This window comes from Oryctolagus cuniculus, chromosome 3 (genome assembly GCF_964237555.1).
Source record: "Oryctolagus cuniculus chromosome 3, mOryCun1.1, whole genome shotgun sequence".
Classification (NCBI taxonomy): Eukaryota; Metazoa; Chordata; class Mammalia; order Lagomorpha; family Leporidae; genus Oryctolagus; species Oryctolagus cuniculus.
The window spans coordinates 171,720,230-171,738,606 of NC_091434.1; the positions used below are offsets into that span (position 1 = coordinate 171,720,230).

The following is an 18,377-nucleotide window of genomic DNA, read 5'->3' on the forward strand; positions in this document are numbered from 1 at the left end:
GAAGGGCGGTTCCCCCTGCCACTTTCCCCACTTCCGCGGGGGGAGCGGCACACCGCCGGCCGGCTCTCTCGGGGGCTGCTCAGGTGTTCCTTCAGATAGATGTTCTCCCTTAGATGTTCCTGGTGCATGTTGTCTCTCTCCTCCTTTATAGTCCTCTTCCACCAATCCCAACTCTGCTACCCACACCCCGAGTACGCTGCTCTCCTCCAATCAGGAGCAGGTCCTACAGTTTATTGGTTGAATTGGAGGCAGCTGTGTAGAAGCTGTTACTCCCTTCTCAGCGCCATATTGTGGGAGAGCAGATGCATAGAATAAGTCTTAATTCCATAACAGTCTAGTCCGAGTTGCTCCCAGTTGCTCCCCACACAACATGAGAAGCACTTAGCGACTGACTAGATTATGGCATAGTTCCCAAGAATTCCTTATGTATTCCTGCACTCCCAATGTCCCCCTCCCCCCCTTTTTAATTCAAAGAAATAATTTGGGTAAGGCACTGCCCAAATCATTCAATCAAGAATTCAGCTATGGGAATTGGATTGTAGTGGACTATGGAAATACTATCTACAGAAATTAATATGAGGGTACTACTACACCAAGGTTTGTGGAAAATGAAAAGATGTTCACTTTGTTGTAAAAAATTCGAGGTCTATGAATATGAGAGAGCTTCAAAATGTCTAAAGTATTGTGAAAAACCATGCATAGATTCCTAGTCCGTCTTTCTAGGAAGTCATGCCTGATGACAGCCTATTTATAGGTTTTTGACTTTCTTTCTCCCCTTAGTCATGTACAATGGTCCTCAGCCTTTAGGCTTTAATAGAATGACGAGGTCCAGCTCCACAGCTTGATTCAGTCTCAGCTGGGGCCTGGAAGTTTTTAGGTTATGCTTTTGCTGCTGCTGCTGGTCTAGCGACCACATCTTGAGAAGCACTGATCTTACAGAAAAAGGAAAAAATCTCCTGGCAGATGAGAATACCATGCTGTGTCAAAGTCCTGTGAGAGCTTTCTTTAACCACAAGTGAATCTGAATCCAAGTTCGCTCTTTCCTCCATGTGTAAATTCCATCCACATATACCAGTCTCCTCTTCAATCATTATATGAAAGTGAATCATTTAAAATATATTTAAGCAGATCTAAATGTTTACAGACCCCAAGTGTGTTTTTGTTGTTGTTGTTGCTGGAAAGGCAGACGTGAGGTGAGGAGGGGAGGGGCTTCAGTTGACAACAGCAAAGTTCTGAGGGACACCTTTTGCTGTATCTTAGCATTGGCATGTGTTTTTTTCTATCACTGCTGGACCATCTCAGAGGTGAATTACTAGTGTTGACAAGAACACAACAGAATCCAACTAATGTCATATATAATCTGTTTTGATCATATATCCTGAAAAGTAGACCCTCAGAAAGTGCTTGTGATTGAGTTGGAGAAATGCAGACCTTCAAGCAATGTGCAGTGACTTAAATGAGCAATGAGTGGTTCCAACACTGATTGTTTTCTTCAATACCAAGAAAGATGCTCTGGGAGGGTCAGGCTACACCTTGCCCCACTCAGCCAGGAATGTTACTGAACATTTCAGTAAAACAGTTTGTACCAGGATACCAATACAAAAGCAAAATCCTTCTCATGACTAATATGGTTTATTTCAACTAAATTTTTGATAATGTTTTTCTTTCTACTTAATTTTTTCAAGTAGTAGAATAACTTAGATTAATTAAAAGTCAGAGTCAGTCAACATTCTAGTATAGTTATAGAGAAGACTGGAAAAGGAAAGAGATTGTAACTGAGGGAGAAAATGCTGCTGACACATTGGCTGTAGCACAATTCAAGTTTATTCCATTTGTTCTTGCAACACAAAACTTTAACACAGTATTATTTAGCATTCGGATGTACAGGAACTAGGATACTCATGAGAGACCCAATTGTGTCAAAAGTATGACATTATGAAAAAATGAACTCAAATATATCAAAATGCACAAAGCACTAGTCTTCCTCCATTACTGCTTAGAAAGATATGATTGTTTCTCCATTTACAAAATAGAATCAGGACAATTTAAATTTTTTAAATTTTGCATGCAAAACACTGCAATTGCTTATTTATGTAGGAGGGCACTCTTACCAGCTTCTTCTATACACAATTGAGTATACGATATTGCATGGAAGAAAACAGTAGCTCAGTTGAAGTGTTAGGAAAAAAAAATCAAATAGGAACACATAGATTTAAAAATCCATTATCTGTGGAAAAAAAAAATCAATGAATAAAGGGCCTACTTGTTTGCAGCTTTCACATACTGCATCTACCTACTATTTCTCCTTCATGCCCAAATGGGTTCAGAAAGGTTAGCAACTACTTGGGATACTCAGGTGTTGTCTATGAACTATACTGCAAGAGGGACCTTGTTAGTACACTACAGTCAACAGGTAAACCACCTGTTTTTACTTGAGATAGTGCATATGAAATGACTGATTTAATACAAAACTACGGAACATGCAAGATCTTTTCTGAGATGTTAAACAGTATTTTAGTGGAGAACAAAACTTACTTAACCATTTGCTAATGCATGTAGTACCAAAAAGCAGACAGTTTTAGCTTCCTTTACTCAAAATATGAACATTAAGTGTTGTAAATTTCTCTGCCAAGTGGTTTAGAAATACATTATAAATAACCTACTTAAAAAAATTGTAAACCACCTTGGTCAGTCTATACTATTCTATCTTTATATGTTAATTTCTCAGGCAATTGCTTCATAATTATGGGGTTTACAAAATGGCTGAGATAGAAGAAGGAAGGCGAGATAGCCTCTACTGCATTACAAGGAACATCAGATCAGGACAAACTGTACAAAGAATCCCAATGGTTTCTCTACCGTAATTACACAGAAAGCAGACCAAGTTTAGGAATGATAGGACAACACACTCTCTACAATAGCCAACTACAAGAAAGCACTTGGAAAGTAATGGGTAAAACTCAATCCTTTTGAATAGCATTATGCCAAGAGGTGGAACAAAGATACCCTGGTGCACTATGTTGATAGTTGTAGACTGATAGAATGCCCTCCAGGTTCAATGAGGATGTCCAACTCTAATAGGCTGCATTAAGTTATCAGAACTAGCCAAATATATCAAAGTATTTAAACCACTCTTGTGATTGTATTCTTGGATGTAAGAAAATTACAGGGTTAGGCTAGGTGTAAGTGAAAAAGCCACAGGATTAAAAAAAGGATTCATGGGAGAAAACCCACACACACCCACACAACATCCACACACCCACACACACACCCACACACATACACACCCACACACGCCAACCAATTAGTAACTGATCAGTAAAACTTGTTATTAGCCAAACTGACCTTTTTTGATCATGGTTTAACCCTACTGTAGAATGAATGCTACACTGCCTTAAAAATCATTAATTCTTTATTAACCACAATCTGAATGTAAGTCCCTAAATGTACCCTCCTCCCCCACTTATTTAAAAATTTGAGGTACATTCAATTATTGCATGAGTTGGCCTTAAGGAAAAACTCCAGTATTTTCAGTAAGCTTACACGACAAAGGAATCTTAATATTTTAAGTTCAAGATAACAAATTTAAAGGTATATATTTTAATTAATTGTACTGCCTCTGAAATAAATATTTGGAGATATGTCTAAATTTTCTCCAGGCAGGTCATAAGAACATTATTTTAGGGCACTGTATTCTAAGAACACAATATGAGTATATTTTGAAGTTGTCATATTTTATGCAATGTATGATTTATAAAAAAGCCATTAAATATATAGGTGGGTTGGCATATGTTCTGCAGAAACCTATCACCAACTCAGGGGAACCTGGTAACAAGCACATTTTTGAAGGGATGGGGTTAAATTTGTCCAAACAGTAAATCTTACCCCAGTGACAGCTTTGGTACACTAAATAATCAGCATCCAAGATAGGTCTGAGACAGGCATTCCGAACAATGTTTCTTGATTCTCCAAAGTAACTGAGGTCAATCCATTCAATTAGGAAATAAAGAAAATATCCATAAGGTACTAACACAACTGTTCTTTCTTTATATGATACTAACACACATATGGCTATGATTCTATTTTTAAATCCCCTTTAACTACCAGCAGGAGTTTGAAAGTGTTTCAATGTTATATAAATGTCTGAATCTAGAGGAGAAAAAATATGCATACTGGAATGATTTCTCCTTTAGACTTCTAAAATTTAGGATTTTATAAATAAAACTAGTCAGTTTTATCTAAAGAGACATGAAACCCATGTGAAAGGGGAGAGAAAATCCAAAGTTCAGTCACCCAGCAATTTAGGAGTGTGCCCCTCCTCACCTTCACTGAGCTTTCACATAAAGCTCGAGGTCACTGAGGAAGATTTGGTCACCAACCACAGGCAGCGCTCTTAACGGTGCCAGGGAGTCCCCAGGAGAGTGCATTCTTAAGGCAGAAGGCTAGAGCTAATTGCTTATCTCAGCACCCTAAGTTGACATTGCAGCAGCCACTACTGCTTGCAGCGAGGGCTACCAAATATGTGGAGTTGGCCTTTGTACAATTAGATTTCCAACACAAACTAATTAACAAACTAGCTAGGGAGCTGAGAAGGTCACATGTTCCTGGTATATTTTGTCTTTGCTCTCCCTGGGGTTATAAACTGTGTAGTTCATTAGAAATGGAAGAGGCTGACTTGATCAGGAATCCTAGAAAAGCCTGATCATGCTTTCTTCCCTCTCCTCCAAAGCATTGTTTCCTTTTACTTTTTCCTGGTAGTCTGATTTGTTATGCATTTCTCTCTCCCCTCACCCCTCATAAAGTATTTAGCTGAAGAAGCTGGCAGATAGAGAGTGATAGACAGACAGGCAGCAGTGTGAGGCCACAGGAGAGTCATTCGTCCGAGTTATCAGTCCATCTATCCATCACTGGAGAAGAGCTTTGATTGCCTGGTTGTCAGTGGCTTCAAGGGCGGTCAGTCCATCTGGACCTTTCACAGTCTTATCAGCACCCTGGAAAAGAGAGGGGAGGACCTTCATCATTAAGTGAACCCACAACTGGGAAAAGAGAACATTGCAATAGATTGTGTGGCAGGGTTAGTGTTTACACTGAGAATTAAAAATCCTTACTAACAGAGTCCATTCTGAAACAGGCAAACAAAAAAGCTGGCGGGGTTTGGATTAAATTTTAAAACTGCTGTATTATATTATTTTCAAGGCATTCAGAATTTTAAGCTACAAATACCCTTTGACATTAACATGGGTAATGACTGGGTCTTTTGTACTATCATATTTACCTAATAAATCAAGTTCTAAAAAATAATATCCCCATGTATAGTATGAAAGAGGAAACAAGTAAGCCTCTTTAAGGGAGAAATCACTCCTATTTCAAATTACTTTTCTTCTTTGTAATACTCACTGCAGAGTTCATATTTATTAGACATATTAAAAACACAGAGGACATTAGTCATCTTTCTTATGAAAATTTAGTAGTAAGTGACTGGGAGATAGGCTCTAAGCAGGTTCCCTTTTATGTTCTAGGGAAATCTTTACCGCAAATCCAAGATTGCTCTGAATGCTTAACCTAGAGAGTACTGTCCCGGAACATGTTATCTGCAACATGATGTTTTAGTTTTGCAAATGTGTATGTGTACCTTTGGGTCTGTGTACTGTTTTATCTGTCCTCCATTCTTGAATCAAAGCTCCATGACAGTGGAAATCTTGTCTATATTATTCACTTCCGGACACCTAGCACTTGGAATGTGTCTAGTTCATAGCAGGTGAGTTTGTACACAACCAGGTCTGAACCCTTTCACTCCTAGGGTAGTAATATTCTATCACCTGAGGGTTCTCTTTGCCAGCTTCAGCTCCAGATTCAGTGTCACATCCAGCTCTGCTCATTCATTCTGTCAAGTTCCTGAGGCCTGCAGACTTGTCTAACTCGAAATAAATAGTCCTTTAGAGACTAACTCTAGTCAAATTTACCAGTCTTTTCCCCATTAACCTTTCTATGCTCTCATCCTGCAGAATATCTTGCCAATTCCCTAACGTGCTATATGCGGTGCCTTTATACACATGGGACTCCACAGGAAACGTCTTGCCCCTTTCCTTTGGCAAATCTATCCATTCATTTGTTCCACAAATACTAACAGAATGTACAGATCCTGTTAAAAGGACCAGAGAATCAAAGAAAAACTAAACAGGGTCTACAAGTCAGGCTGGTATGGGAGACAGTCAAACGGATACGACCCAATGGGATGAGGCCAGTTATCAGTGCTAGGCCCAGGAATGAGTGGCCTGCTGATGAGAACAGGATGTAGTAGAGAGGTGTAAGTGAGAGTCATCCTACATGAGTAACGCTTGGTTGAGTCCTGAGAAGTACACATACACTGTTGGGTATAATATGGAGGAGATAATGGGCATTCCAGGCAGTGTACAACGATCACCAAGTCCTCCTCAGAGTCACCAAAGGGCTCTACTTCCTCATTTTCTAATTTAATTTCTCTGCTTTATGGAAAACATGGAACTCATATTCAAGTGGGAGGGAAATCAGGAAGTGAAAACTTCAATTCCTATAGCATGGGCTGAGTGACAATAATTGGGATTACCACAAATGGTTTCTTACTCATTTGGGTGACTGTTGTTTCTTATGATTAGCATTGTAAATCACTGTCACATATTGTGGTGAAATCTGTTGCTTTTTCCTTCTTTTATGACTTCATTTTTTGGGGAGTCATTTGAGCCCTGCTGTATGAGTCCTAGGACTATAAATCAGAGTACCATGTACTTTTCTTGCCATGTGACAAAGATTTATTTAAGTCAAGCAGGAGCTCTGTCCTAGGCTCTGAATTTTGATTGGAGAGATCAAAAGAAGCAGGGGAGTAAGTTAGAGCTGAATTGTATCTGTGGCATAACCAGATAAACTGTGAAGTTGGTGCTACCCAGAGTCCTGGAGTTACCATAGCCTGGAGTTCTTATCATCCTGGTCTTCCAGCTTTCCTGGTGATTCTACGAGTACAACCTATGACTAGAGTACAACCTCTTCAAAAACTCCTTTCTATTCCTGCTATTTGCAACTGAAAATACTGAGCTGATGAAATATTTTTCAGAGTTACATAAATTACCTCCTCTTCCCAAATTACAATAGAGAACCCAAAGCACAATGGACTAAGCTAAGTTAGTTCTTGCTCTCCAGACGGTCCAGTGCTAGCCATATTAAGGTTGGTAGTGTGGTTCTGTTGCTCTCCCATGCTCTCTCTATCCTAACCTCCACATCTGCTTCCAGCCTGCTGGACAGGAGGGTGGGGATGTTGACAGCAAGTGGCTTTATATTTGAGATAATGATCTAGAAGTAGCACACACTATCTGTGCACATCATATTAGCCCAGACTTACGATACACAGACAAGAACAGTGCTATGGTGTAATGGTTAAACTGCTTCTTGGGAAACCATCACATACCAGAGTGCTAGGACAAGTCCTGGCTACTCTGCCTCCTAATGTGTCTGGGAGGCAGCAGATAATGGTCCAAGTATTTGGGTCCTAGGTGGAGTTCTGGGTTCTTGGCTTCAGCAGGGCCCAGCCCTGACTGTTGAATGCATTTGTGAAGTGAACCAATCAATGGAAGACTGCCCTCCCTTTCTCTGTTATGCTGCCTTTCAAATAAACAAACAGATGAAGCTGAGGATACAAATACAAGGGAAGCTGAGATACAAATCTCAGGTAGGCTGCCACGTGTGGAACTGAAACCCAGGGATCACTTTCTAAAATGATGAGGAAAAACAGACATGCCAGACAATTTACAACTTGACCTCTACTGTTGGGAATAAGTATTGTCAGGTTCTGGCAGCATTTATGCTAGCTTAACAGTGACTGACAGCCTTATTCCTAACTTATTAGAGCCCTACCTCTCAAAACACTACCTACCATATTCTCGTATCTAGCCTGCCTTTCCTTCTTCTTGCTCCCCTCCCCCTCTTCACTCCCTCAACCACCTTCCGTCCCCTGGCTGGCCCGAATATATTGGTATTTTCTATGGTTCTGGTTTTGGGAACTCTTCCTTGCTCAATGTGCTTTCCCTTGATCACTGCAGCCATATCTAGTCTTTTTCTTATCCTTAACATCTATCCTGAACATTAAATCTATTATTTAGTGTGTGTGTGTGTGTATACAGGTTTTGATATTTAGATGTAAGTTTCACAAATATTTCAAGTTTGACCTCTCCTAAAATGAGCCCATAATCTTTTCCTACAAATTTGTTCTTTTTTCAATATCTTTATCATGTGAAGAACACTATACCTTATAGGAAATGTGGACATTCTTTGCAATTCTTGTTAATTTCCCACATAATCAGTCACTAGGTTTTTAAACTGCACCATTCTGAACATTTTCCATCTGTCTTTGCTTCTCCATTGCTACCATTACTCTTAGTTCAGGATCTTCATATAAACATTGTGATACAGCAGTTTTCTGTTTTTACTTCCTTTACCATCCAATTTAGACTTCATGAATCAGTCTCAGTCATCTTTCCAAAATGCACGTCTAACTATACTACTCAACTAACTACGAGCCTTCAATAATATCCTTACAAAAGATAATGTAGATAAATAATATGAGGGAGAAAGACACTCATTACCTACATCTCTAGGTGTCCTTGCTAAAATCCTTTCTATCCTATACGTGTACCTAGGCTGAACAATTTTTTTTGTTTAATTTTTACTTTAAAATTTTATTTAAGGCACAAAAATTTCATGTACACAGATTTAGGAATACAGTGAAACTTCCCAGCAACACTTCCTCCCTTTTCCTCTTCTAAACCTCTTTTGATTTTTTTTACATTAATCTAATTTGTTTACTTTATACTCATAAGATTTTTTTTTTTTTTTTTGGACAGGCAGAGTGGACAGTGAGAGAGAGACAGAGAGAAAGGTCTTCCTTTGCCGTTGGTTCACCCTCCAATGGCCGCCGCTGCAGCCGGCGCACCGCGCTGATCCGATGGCAGGAGCCAGGATCCAGGTGCTTTTCCTGGTCTCCCATGGGGTGCAGGGCCCAAGCACCTGGGCCATCCTCCACTGCACTCCCTGGCCATAGCAGAGAGCTGGCCTGGAAGAGGGGCAACCGGGACAGAATCCGGCGCCCCAACCGGGACTAGAACCCGGTGTGCTGGCGCCGCAAGGTGGAGGATTAGCCTATTGAGCCACGGCGCCGGCCTATACTCATAAGATTAACCCTACATTAAGTAAAGAATGCAACAAATAGAAGAAAGAAGAAAGAGGGGGAGAAGGGGAGAGGAGAGGAAGAAGGGGGTTAGGAGGGAGGAAAAAGAAAAAATACTGTTCAGGGCTGTAAAAATCACTGAGGCTCAAAATGTCATTTTCACTCCTATACATTACATTTTTGGTACTTTGTTACCACAGATCAGAGAAAACACAGGGTATTGGACTTTTTGGGAATGGCTCATTTAATTAAATATAATGATTTCCAGTTGTGTCCATTTTGTTGCAAAAGATAGGATTTTGTTCTAACGGCTGAGTAGTATTCCATAGTGTAACTATATAACAATTTCTTTATCAAGTCATCAGTTGATGGACATCTGGGTTGATTCCATAACTTACGCTATTGTGAACTGAGCTGCAAAACACGTGGGGGTATAGATAACATTCATATGTTGATTTCATTTTTCTTGGGTAAATTCCCAAAAGTGGGATTGCTGGGTCATAATATTTATTTTCAGCTTTCTGAACTGTCTCCATACTGTCTTCCAAATTGGCTGTACTAGTATATAATCTCACCTATAGTGGATTAGGGTATCTTTTTTTGCAACATCCTCACCAGCATTTATTGTTAACTTCTGTATCACAGAAATTCTACCTGAGGTGAGGTGAAAGCTCATTGTGGTTTTGATTTGCATTTCCCTGACAGCTAGTGATCCTGGGCATTTTTTCATGTGTCTGTTGGCAATTTGAATTTCCTCTCTTGAAAAACACACGTTCAAGTCCTTTGCCCATTTCTTAACTAGATCGTTTGTTTTCTTGTTAAATTTCTTGAGCTCTTTATAGATTCTGGATATTAATTTTTGAAATTTATTTTTTTCAAAGTTTTATAGAAAGAGGTCTTCCACTTATTTGTTCACTCCCCTGATGACTGCAATGGCCAGAGCTGAGCTGATCAGGAGCCAGGAGCTTCTTCCAGGTCTCTCACGCAGGTGCAGGGGCCCAAGGACTTGGGCCATCTTCCACTGTTTTCCCAGGCCATTGCAAAGAGCTGGATCAGAAACGGAGCAGCCAGGACTTGAACCGGCACATACCCAGATGGGATGCTGGTGCTGCAGGCTAGGGCTTTAACCTGCTGTACCACAGCACTGGTCCTGTGGATATGAATTCTTTATCAGTTGCATAATTTGCAAATAGTTTTTCTCCCATTCTGTCAGTTGCCTTTTTACTTTGCTAAGCGTTCCTTTTGCAGTGCAGAAACTTTTCAGCTTGATGTAATCCCGTTTGTCTACTTTGGCTTTGATTGCCTGTGCTTCTGGGGTCTTTTCCAACAAGTCTATACCTATGCCAATGTCTTGCAGTTTCTCCAATGTTCTCTTTAGTAATTTGATGGTATCAGGTCAGAGATTTAGATCCTTTATCCATTTTGAGTTGACTTTTGTATTAGGTGTAAGGTAGGGGTCTTGATCCATGGAGATCTAATTTTCTCAGCACCATTTGTTGACTGTCCTTTCTCCAGGGATTGATTTTAGCTCCTCTGTCAAAGATAAGTTGGTTGTACATAAATGGATTGATTTCTGGAGTTTCTATTCTGTTCCATTGGTCTACATGTCTATTTTCGTGCCAGTACCAGGCGGTTTTCATTTTAACTGCTCTGTAGTGTGCCTTGAAATCTGGTATTGTGATGCCCCCCACTTTGTTTTGTCTAGGATTGCTTTAGCTATGTGGGGTCTCTTATATTTCCATATGAATTTTAGTATCATTTTCTCTTGATCTGAGAATATTGATGGTATTTTGATTGGGATTTCATTGAATCTGTAGATTGCTTCTAGTATTATGGACATTTTTATGATATTAGTTCTTCAAATTGAACATGGAAGAGTTTGTGTGTGTGTATGTCTTCTTCTATTTCTGCCTTTGATGTCTTGTAATTTTCATCACAGAGACTTTTCATTGCCTTGGTTATAAGTATTCCAAGGTATTTAATTTTTTCTGTAGCTATTATGAATGAGATTCATCATAGAAGTTCTTTCTCAGCCATGGCATTGTCTATGACTACAAAAGCTATCGACTTTTGTGTGTTAATTTTATATTCTGCCACTTTACCAAACTCTTTTGAGTTCCAATGGTCTTAGTGGACTCTTTTGTTCCCTCTATATACAGACTCATGTCACCTGCAAATAAAGCAAAATGACTTCCTCCTTTTAAAATCCCTTTGATTTCTTTTTTATTGCCTAGTGGCTGTGGCTAAAACTTCCAGGACTGTATTGAGCAGCAATGATGAAAAGTGGGTATCCACCCAATCTTAGTGGAAACCTTCCTAGCTTTCCTCATTCAATATAATGCTGCCTGAGGGTTTGTCTTAAGTTGTCTTGTTTGTTTGGGGAATGTTCCTCCTATACCCAACTTTAAGTTTTCATCATGAAAGGATGTTGTATTTTATCAAATGCTTTCTCTGCATCTATTGAGATAATATGGTTTTTATGCTTAGGTTTGTTAATGTGATATATTTATTGATTTGTGAATGCTGAACCATCCATGCACCACCAGAGAGAAATCCCACTTGGTCTGGGTGAACCATCTTTCTGATGTGTTGCTGGATTAGATTAGCTAATTTATTTATTTTGGGAGGATTTTTGCATCTGTGCATCTCAGGGATATTGGTCTATAGGTTTTTTTCTCTGTTGTATCTTTTTTTCTTTTTCTGCTGGCTTCACAGGAGTTTGGGAGGATTTCCTTCAATTATTTTGAATAGCTTGAGAAGAACTGTAGTTAGTTCTTTAAATGTCTGGTAAAATTCAGCAATGAAGCTGTCCAGCCCTGGGATTTTCTTTGTTGGGAAGGTCTTATTACTGACTCAATCTCTGTGTTGGTTATTGGTCTGTTTAGTTTTCCATGTCTTCATGACTCAGTTGGGCTAACGGTGTACTTTTTTTTTTTAAGCTCTTAATTTAAACTCTTCATTTCATAGCTCTTTTGTATTCTTTTTTGATTTTATTTCTTTAATTTAATTATTTCTTTCCTCCTACTAAGTTTGGGTTTGGTTTGTTGCTGTTTTTCTAGGTTCTTGAGATGCACTGATAGCTCATTTATTTGATGCCTTTCCAAAATTTCTTGATATAGGAACTGATTAGTATAAACTTGCCTCTTAACACTGCTTTTGCTCTATCCCATAAGTTTTGATATTTTCTTGTTATCTTCATTCATTTCCAGAAACTTTTTGATTTCCCTTTTGATTTCTTCTATGACCCACTGTGCATTCAGGAGCATGTTGTTCAGTCTCCATCTGTTTGCATATGTTCTATATTCTTGTATTGTTAATTTCTAGCTTCATTCCATTGTGATCAGAAAAGATGCATTGTATGATTTCAATTTTTTGAATCTACTCAGACTTGCTTTATGGTAGCATATGGTCTATTTTAGAGAAAGTTCCATGCACTGATGTTAAAAAGTGAGTCTTTTCCAATTGTGGGATGAAAGGTTCTGTAGGTATCTGTTAGGTCCATGTGGTCCATAGTGTTGATTAGCTCTATTGTTTCTTTGTTGTTTTTTTGTCTAGTTCATTACAATTGTATTGGGGTCTATGTCCCCTTTAGATCCATTAACATTTGTTTTAAATAGCCAGGCTCCCTGGCATTGAGTGCATATATATATTTGTTGTAACAGCTTGCTGTTGAATTGATCCCTTCTTTGTCTCTTTTAACAGTTTTTGTGTTAAAGTCTATTTTGTCTGATATTAGGATGGCTATACCTGCTCATTTTTTGCCTTCTAACAGCATGGAATATTTTTTTCTATCCTTTCATTTTCAGTCTGCATGTATCTTTCTTGGTGAGGTGTGTTTCTTGTGGGCAGCAAACTGATGAGTCTTGTTTTTTAATCCATTCAGCCAGTCTGTACCTTTTAATTGGAGAGTTGAGGCCATTTACATTCAAGGTGACTACTGATAAGTAATGACTTGACCTTGCCATTTCTTTCTGTAAATATTCCTATTGTTTGCTCTGGATTCCCTTGTACTTTTACTTTTTTCTGTCTTCACATTTTTTTTTTCATAATGGTGACTATCCTTCTGTGTTTCTGTATGTATCATATCCTTATGCATCTTTTGTAAGGCTGGATGAGTGGTGACAAACTTTTTCATTTTTTTTGTTATGGAAGAGTGAAAGTGAGAACTTTGCAGGCAACAGTTAGTCTGGTTTGACAGTATTTTTCTCTTAGGACTTGGACTATGTCTCTGCATTGTCTCCTAGCCTGTAGGGTTTCTGATGAGAAGTCAGTTTTGAGTCTAATTGGGGATTCTTTGAAAGTAATCTGGCGTTTCTCTCGGCACATTTTAGAACGCTTGCTTTATGTTTTACTACAATGTGTCATGGTGAAGATTTTTTCTGGTCATGTCTATTAGGAGTCCTATGTGCTTACAGTACCTGGACGAGCCTTTCTTTCTCCAAATTGGGGAAGTTTTCTGTAATTATTTCACTGAATAAGGCTTCCAATACATTTTATTTACACAACTTCAGGAGCTCCTATGTTAGGTCTTGGGTCTTTTGATGGTATCCCTTATATTTTCAACAGTGTTTTTAATTAAAAAAAAAATTTTTTTTTTTTTGGTCTGAGAAATTTCCAAAGGTTTGTCTTCTAGTTTGGGTATTCTTTCTTCTGCCTCACCAAGTCTGTTGTTAAGGTTTTCCACGGTATTTTTTGATATTGAATCCTTCATTTCTAATATTTCAGTTTGATTTCTTCTCAAAATCTCAACCTCATGGGAGAATTTTTCTTCCATGTCATTTATGGATTTTATTAAATTGTAATTTTGCTTCTAACTGCTTCTGATTAATCCTTTGAATTCACTTTTAGGCATTATATCATTCTCTTCATCTTCACATTCCATTTTGAAGTGTAGTGTTCCTTTTGGGGAGTTACCTTCCTTATTCTTGTGCTTCTGCATTTATTTTCAGACATTTGTGGAAATATTTGTTGGTTTCCTTCTCTGATGGATTTTATCTATGAACTATGCTTGGTGGAGTGTCTGCTCTTTCAGTGAATACCCAGAGGCATGTGCTGGGTGTGACCAGGGAGCTTTGATCAGTGTTCCAGGGTAGGGCAAATAGCTCCTCTACTGTCAGCAGGGAAGAGGGCATCATCACTTCACCCTCATAACTACACCCTCACCTCTTGTATTCCAAGGTGATCAATGTCCTTGGACAGCCCACAGTGGGTTTAACACTCACCTGTGCTGCTGCTTGAGCCACAAAGGATCTGTGCAGTTCTCTGTGATCAAGGATCCCACTGCAATGACCCACCCCAGGGAATCAGGGAGCTCTGAGCCTTTGGCATCAGACACAGTGATTGCCCAGGGGTCCAGCTATAACCTGTGCTCTGTTGTATAGTCACCGTGTTTCCACCATTTCAGCACACAAGGCTCCCACAGTCATGGGGTGTAGAGGATCCACTCCATCCTACCAGCCTATTGTCCATGGAGAGGCAGATACATTCCCAGGGCCAGCTGACTGTGGGTGCTCTGCCTTGGAAGTTAGCCCTGGAGTCTGTGGTATGTTGAGAGGTTGGAGGCACCTCACGGTCGTATGTGGGCACCTAGCCACTTGTCATTCCTCCCAGCCAGAATCAAAGTCAGTGGGGAACGCAGATTTTCCCCTCTGGTAAAATCCCTGAATCACATGCATGCACAAGAGCTGCCACAGCTGCTACTTGTTTCAAAATGGCTGCTTTTCCCCTCTGGTTGCCAGGAGTATGCAAGAGACTCCACAGCCATTATTGATTTCAGAATGATGCCTTTTCCCTGCCTGTTGTGGGGTCTTCCCACAGAGCTGACACAGTTGCTACTGTTGTCAAGATGGCACCTTGTCCCTGCCAGCTGCTGGACATGAGCACAAGTCCATGGCACCCTCTCCCAGCTGGTTGTCAAGTACTGTTGCAGGGAATGGGGAGACAGAAATGTTCTCTTCTTTCACTGGGTTAGGCTGGTCTGGTCTCAACGCACTCTCCAAAGCTGGTGCTTCCTTCATCTCTTAGCTTCAGGGATCATATGTTGTGTTTGCACTCATTGTTGCACATCTGCAACTGCCACGCTGATCCACAGCTTCCCTCTTCCTTCTGTGGAGTTTTCACGGCAGATGGCTATCCAGCTCTCCCCTGGGAATGCACTTCCTCCACTTTTTTTGCTGATATTTCCCCCTAGCCTAAGGCAGTATGTCCTTTTGCCATTCTGCCATCTTGGAATCCCCCTAGGCTGAACAACCGATCATACTGTACTGTATTGTGATCTCTTTCATGTCCCCCTTGTGACTCTTATTAATGCTTCTGCTTGAAATGTTACCTCAATTCATTATTAGAATCCTAGGCATTTGCCATGTTTTTTCAGTTCAGCTAAAATGTCTTCTTACAACCTACAGTTGTAAAGATACCCTTACTTTATAACACACTATCTTCTTGACTACTGAGGCCATGCTTGACCTCTAATTCTCTCAGGTCCACAGTGTATTACAAATAACTCCTATCACAGCAATCACACTGCTTTGATATACTTGTTTTACATATTCATCTCCCTTCAGAACTTTAAATATGTTGCCAACAGGAATCAAGTTTGTACGTCTTTGCAATCCTAACACCGTATACTGGGCTGTAATATGCAATCAATAAATGTTTATTAAATTAAATGATAACTAAGCATGCATAGTAAGGTACTCAATGAAACAATTATAGTATTACTCATTGAAGACAAAGTACTGAGTTGACCAACAAAACATCTGCACTGTGAACAGGTTGCCAATAAACACACCATATAAAATATTAACTTAGTTTCAACATTGAAGATCCTTCAGCTGGACATTTGATTAAAATCAGGACTGAGTTCACCTGCCTATATTTAGTGAATGATTCAGATGATAATAGTTTTCTAGAGGAGGAAAGTTGCTATGTAGAATACAGGGAATGTTAAAAAAATAACTGAAGTCATATTATCTCTAGTCATAGTTTACAACCTAGCTGGAAAGATAACACATATAGGCATGAAACAAAAATAAAGGTAACGAGCAAGTAAAGATACATTATTTGCTTCTTACCTCAAACAGCCTAATTCCACTTTATACCATCAGTTTTTAACAATAGGCCAGGAAAACAAGACTAGTAACATTTCAGGAATGAAACTCTTAAACTTACACGGATAATCTGACATAACTTGACAAAAGCTTTTGTGAAGATGCTGATTACATGAATAGTGATCAACTGTTAGTTTACAAAGCAGTTTTATTTCAATATAAAATTTATGAATTTTTTCTGAGAGAAGTCTCTTGAACTCTATAAACAGAGGTTCTCAGAGAGATTAAGAAACTTGCCCAAGCTCAGTCAGTAAATTACAGAAGTTAGACCTTCATAAATCCAAATCTTATGTTCTATGCTCTCTTTAGTTGAAAATTACCTACAGCCTTTCCCCTCAAAATATTATTAGGAAAAGACTCAGTGTTTGCAACTTATTACCTTCATAAATGTGCAACCTATTTGAGCGTCTTTTGAGGAAATGAAGGACTTTGTGGATGGTCTACATACGACATGTAATGTGTTCAGCACTTTGAAGTTAGAGAACATTTTCATAGTCTTAATTCACAGGTTGATCCAACAACTACTTACTGAGTTTCTATTACGTGCCAGACGTGGCTGCTTCTGTGCTATGATACCTGTGACAGAGACCATCCCTCATATAAGCTCCAAAATATTTACTATCTAGCCCTCCACAGAAAATACTGATCATTGTGCTGGAGCATCAAGGACAATGACAGGCTGGTTCTCATATTTTCACAGTCTAGCTGGGGACTGAGGGAAGGACCACACATACAAATATATCAGCGTGGCAAGTACTGTACTAAAAATAAGGGGACAGACCATTACCTTCCTTGATCCTCACAATAATCCTGAGGTATGAATACTATTAATCCACTGAGTTCAGATGTCTGTGATTTATTGGCTATTACATTACACAACAAGGCCTTAAATCTGTTTTCTAACTTCATTGCCAAGCTCCTTCATCTGCACCACTCTGCCCTTCTACCACTGTACTTGCTATGCAATGGGGAATGACATATATGAACCACCGCACTGGCTGAGAACTTTTATTTACCTGGTAGGCTATATTGTTGCTGTTGTCAATCTCTTTCCCTTTTTAAATTCAATTATTACAACCTCAGCAATCTCTTAAGGAGCAAGGTGTGTCAAAAGTTTTCCAAGTAGCCACTCCAACTTATTCACATAACAAATACAAAGGAAATCTACTACACATATCAGCAGTAAGACACATGACATTTTCTTTATTTTTTTGGACATAGTAACTATAGTTCATTTTCAGTTGCAGGTCTTGGATTTGTCCTTGTATTACTCCTAACAAAAATACAATTTTAACATCTCATCCACAATCACATTTTAGCAAGGACAGAAAGATATTTTCAAGGTTTCAGGGGGAAAATTCATCATGAAAATATGAGGATGGGGTACAGTATAAATGAGTCTTTACTCCTCTTCAAGGATATTCAGATATTGCAATGGTATATTACAAGGTGTAAAAAAGTTTTAGATAAAAAAAGCATGTTTATACTTGAAACTCCATCTGGGTCTCCCACAAGGGTGGCAGGGACCCAAGCACTTGAGACTCCTAGGGTGCACTGGCAGGAAGCTGGATGGCAAATGGAGTAACTGGGACTTGAACAGGCACTCTAATGTGCAATGCCAGTGTTCTAAGCAGCAGCAACCTGCTGTGCCACAACATTAGTCCCTCTTCTATGGTTTAAATATGTTCCCCAAAGTTCATGCGTTGTACTTTATTTTTTATTGATGTTATTTTAATTCAATATAAAGTATTTAAATACAGCAAACTGGAAGCTATATCCTTTTTTACATACACATATATACCATTTTTTCTTGAAAAGAGATTTCAATATCACAAATTCAGGGATCCATGACAATGATCATAAACATGGGTAAGAAGGGTATATTGTCAAAGCAATATTTATAAATATAAACCAAATGATATGACATACACACAATTTTTATACTCTATATATTAGCTTCTACAAATAAGAGATAATGTGATATTTATCTTTCTGGGTCTGGCTTATTTAACAGCATACTGATGCCTAGTTGCACCATTTTGTTCAAATTGTCAGGATTTCATTCTCTTTTTAAT

At 39.0% G+C, this 18,377-nt stretch overlaps 1 protein-coding gene across 1 annotated transcript in view; it reads right to left on the reverse strand.

The window, feature by feature from the left end:
- Positions 1–1,806: 1,806 nt before the first annotated feature.
- MTPN (myotrophin) overlaps positions 1,807–18,377 on the reverse strand; it is a 54,170-nt gene continuing 37,599 nt past the window's right edge. The window contains exon 4 of the mRNA XM_002711934.5: positions 1,807–4,991. Within this exon, the coding sequence (XP_002711980.1) occupies positions 4,905–4,991 (87 nt within the window). The 3' untranslated portion in view covers positions 1,807–4,904. The remainder of the gene's footprint in view (positions 4,992–18,377) is intronic.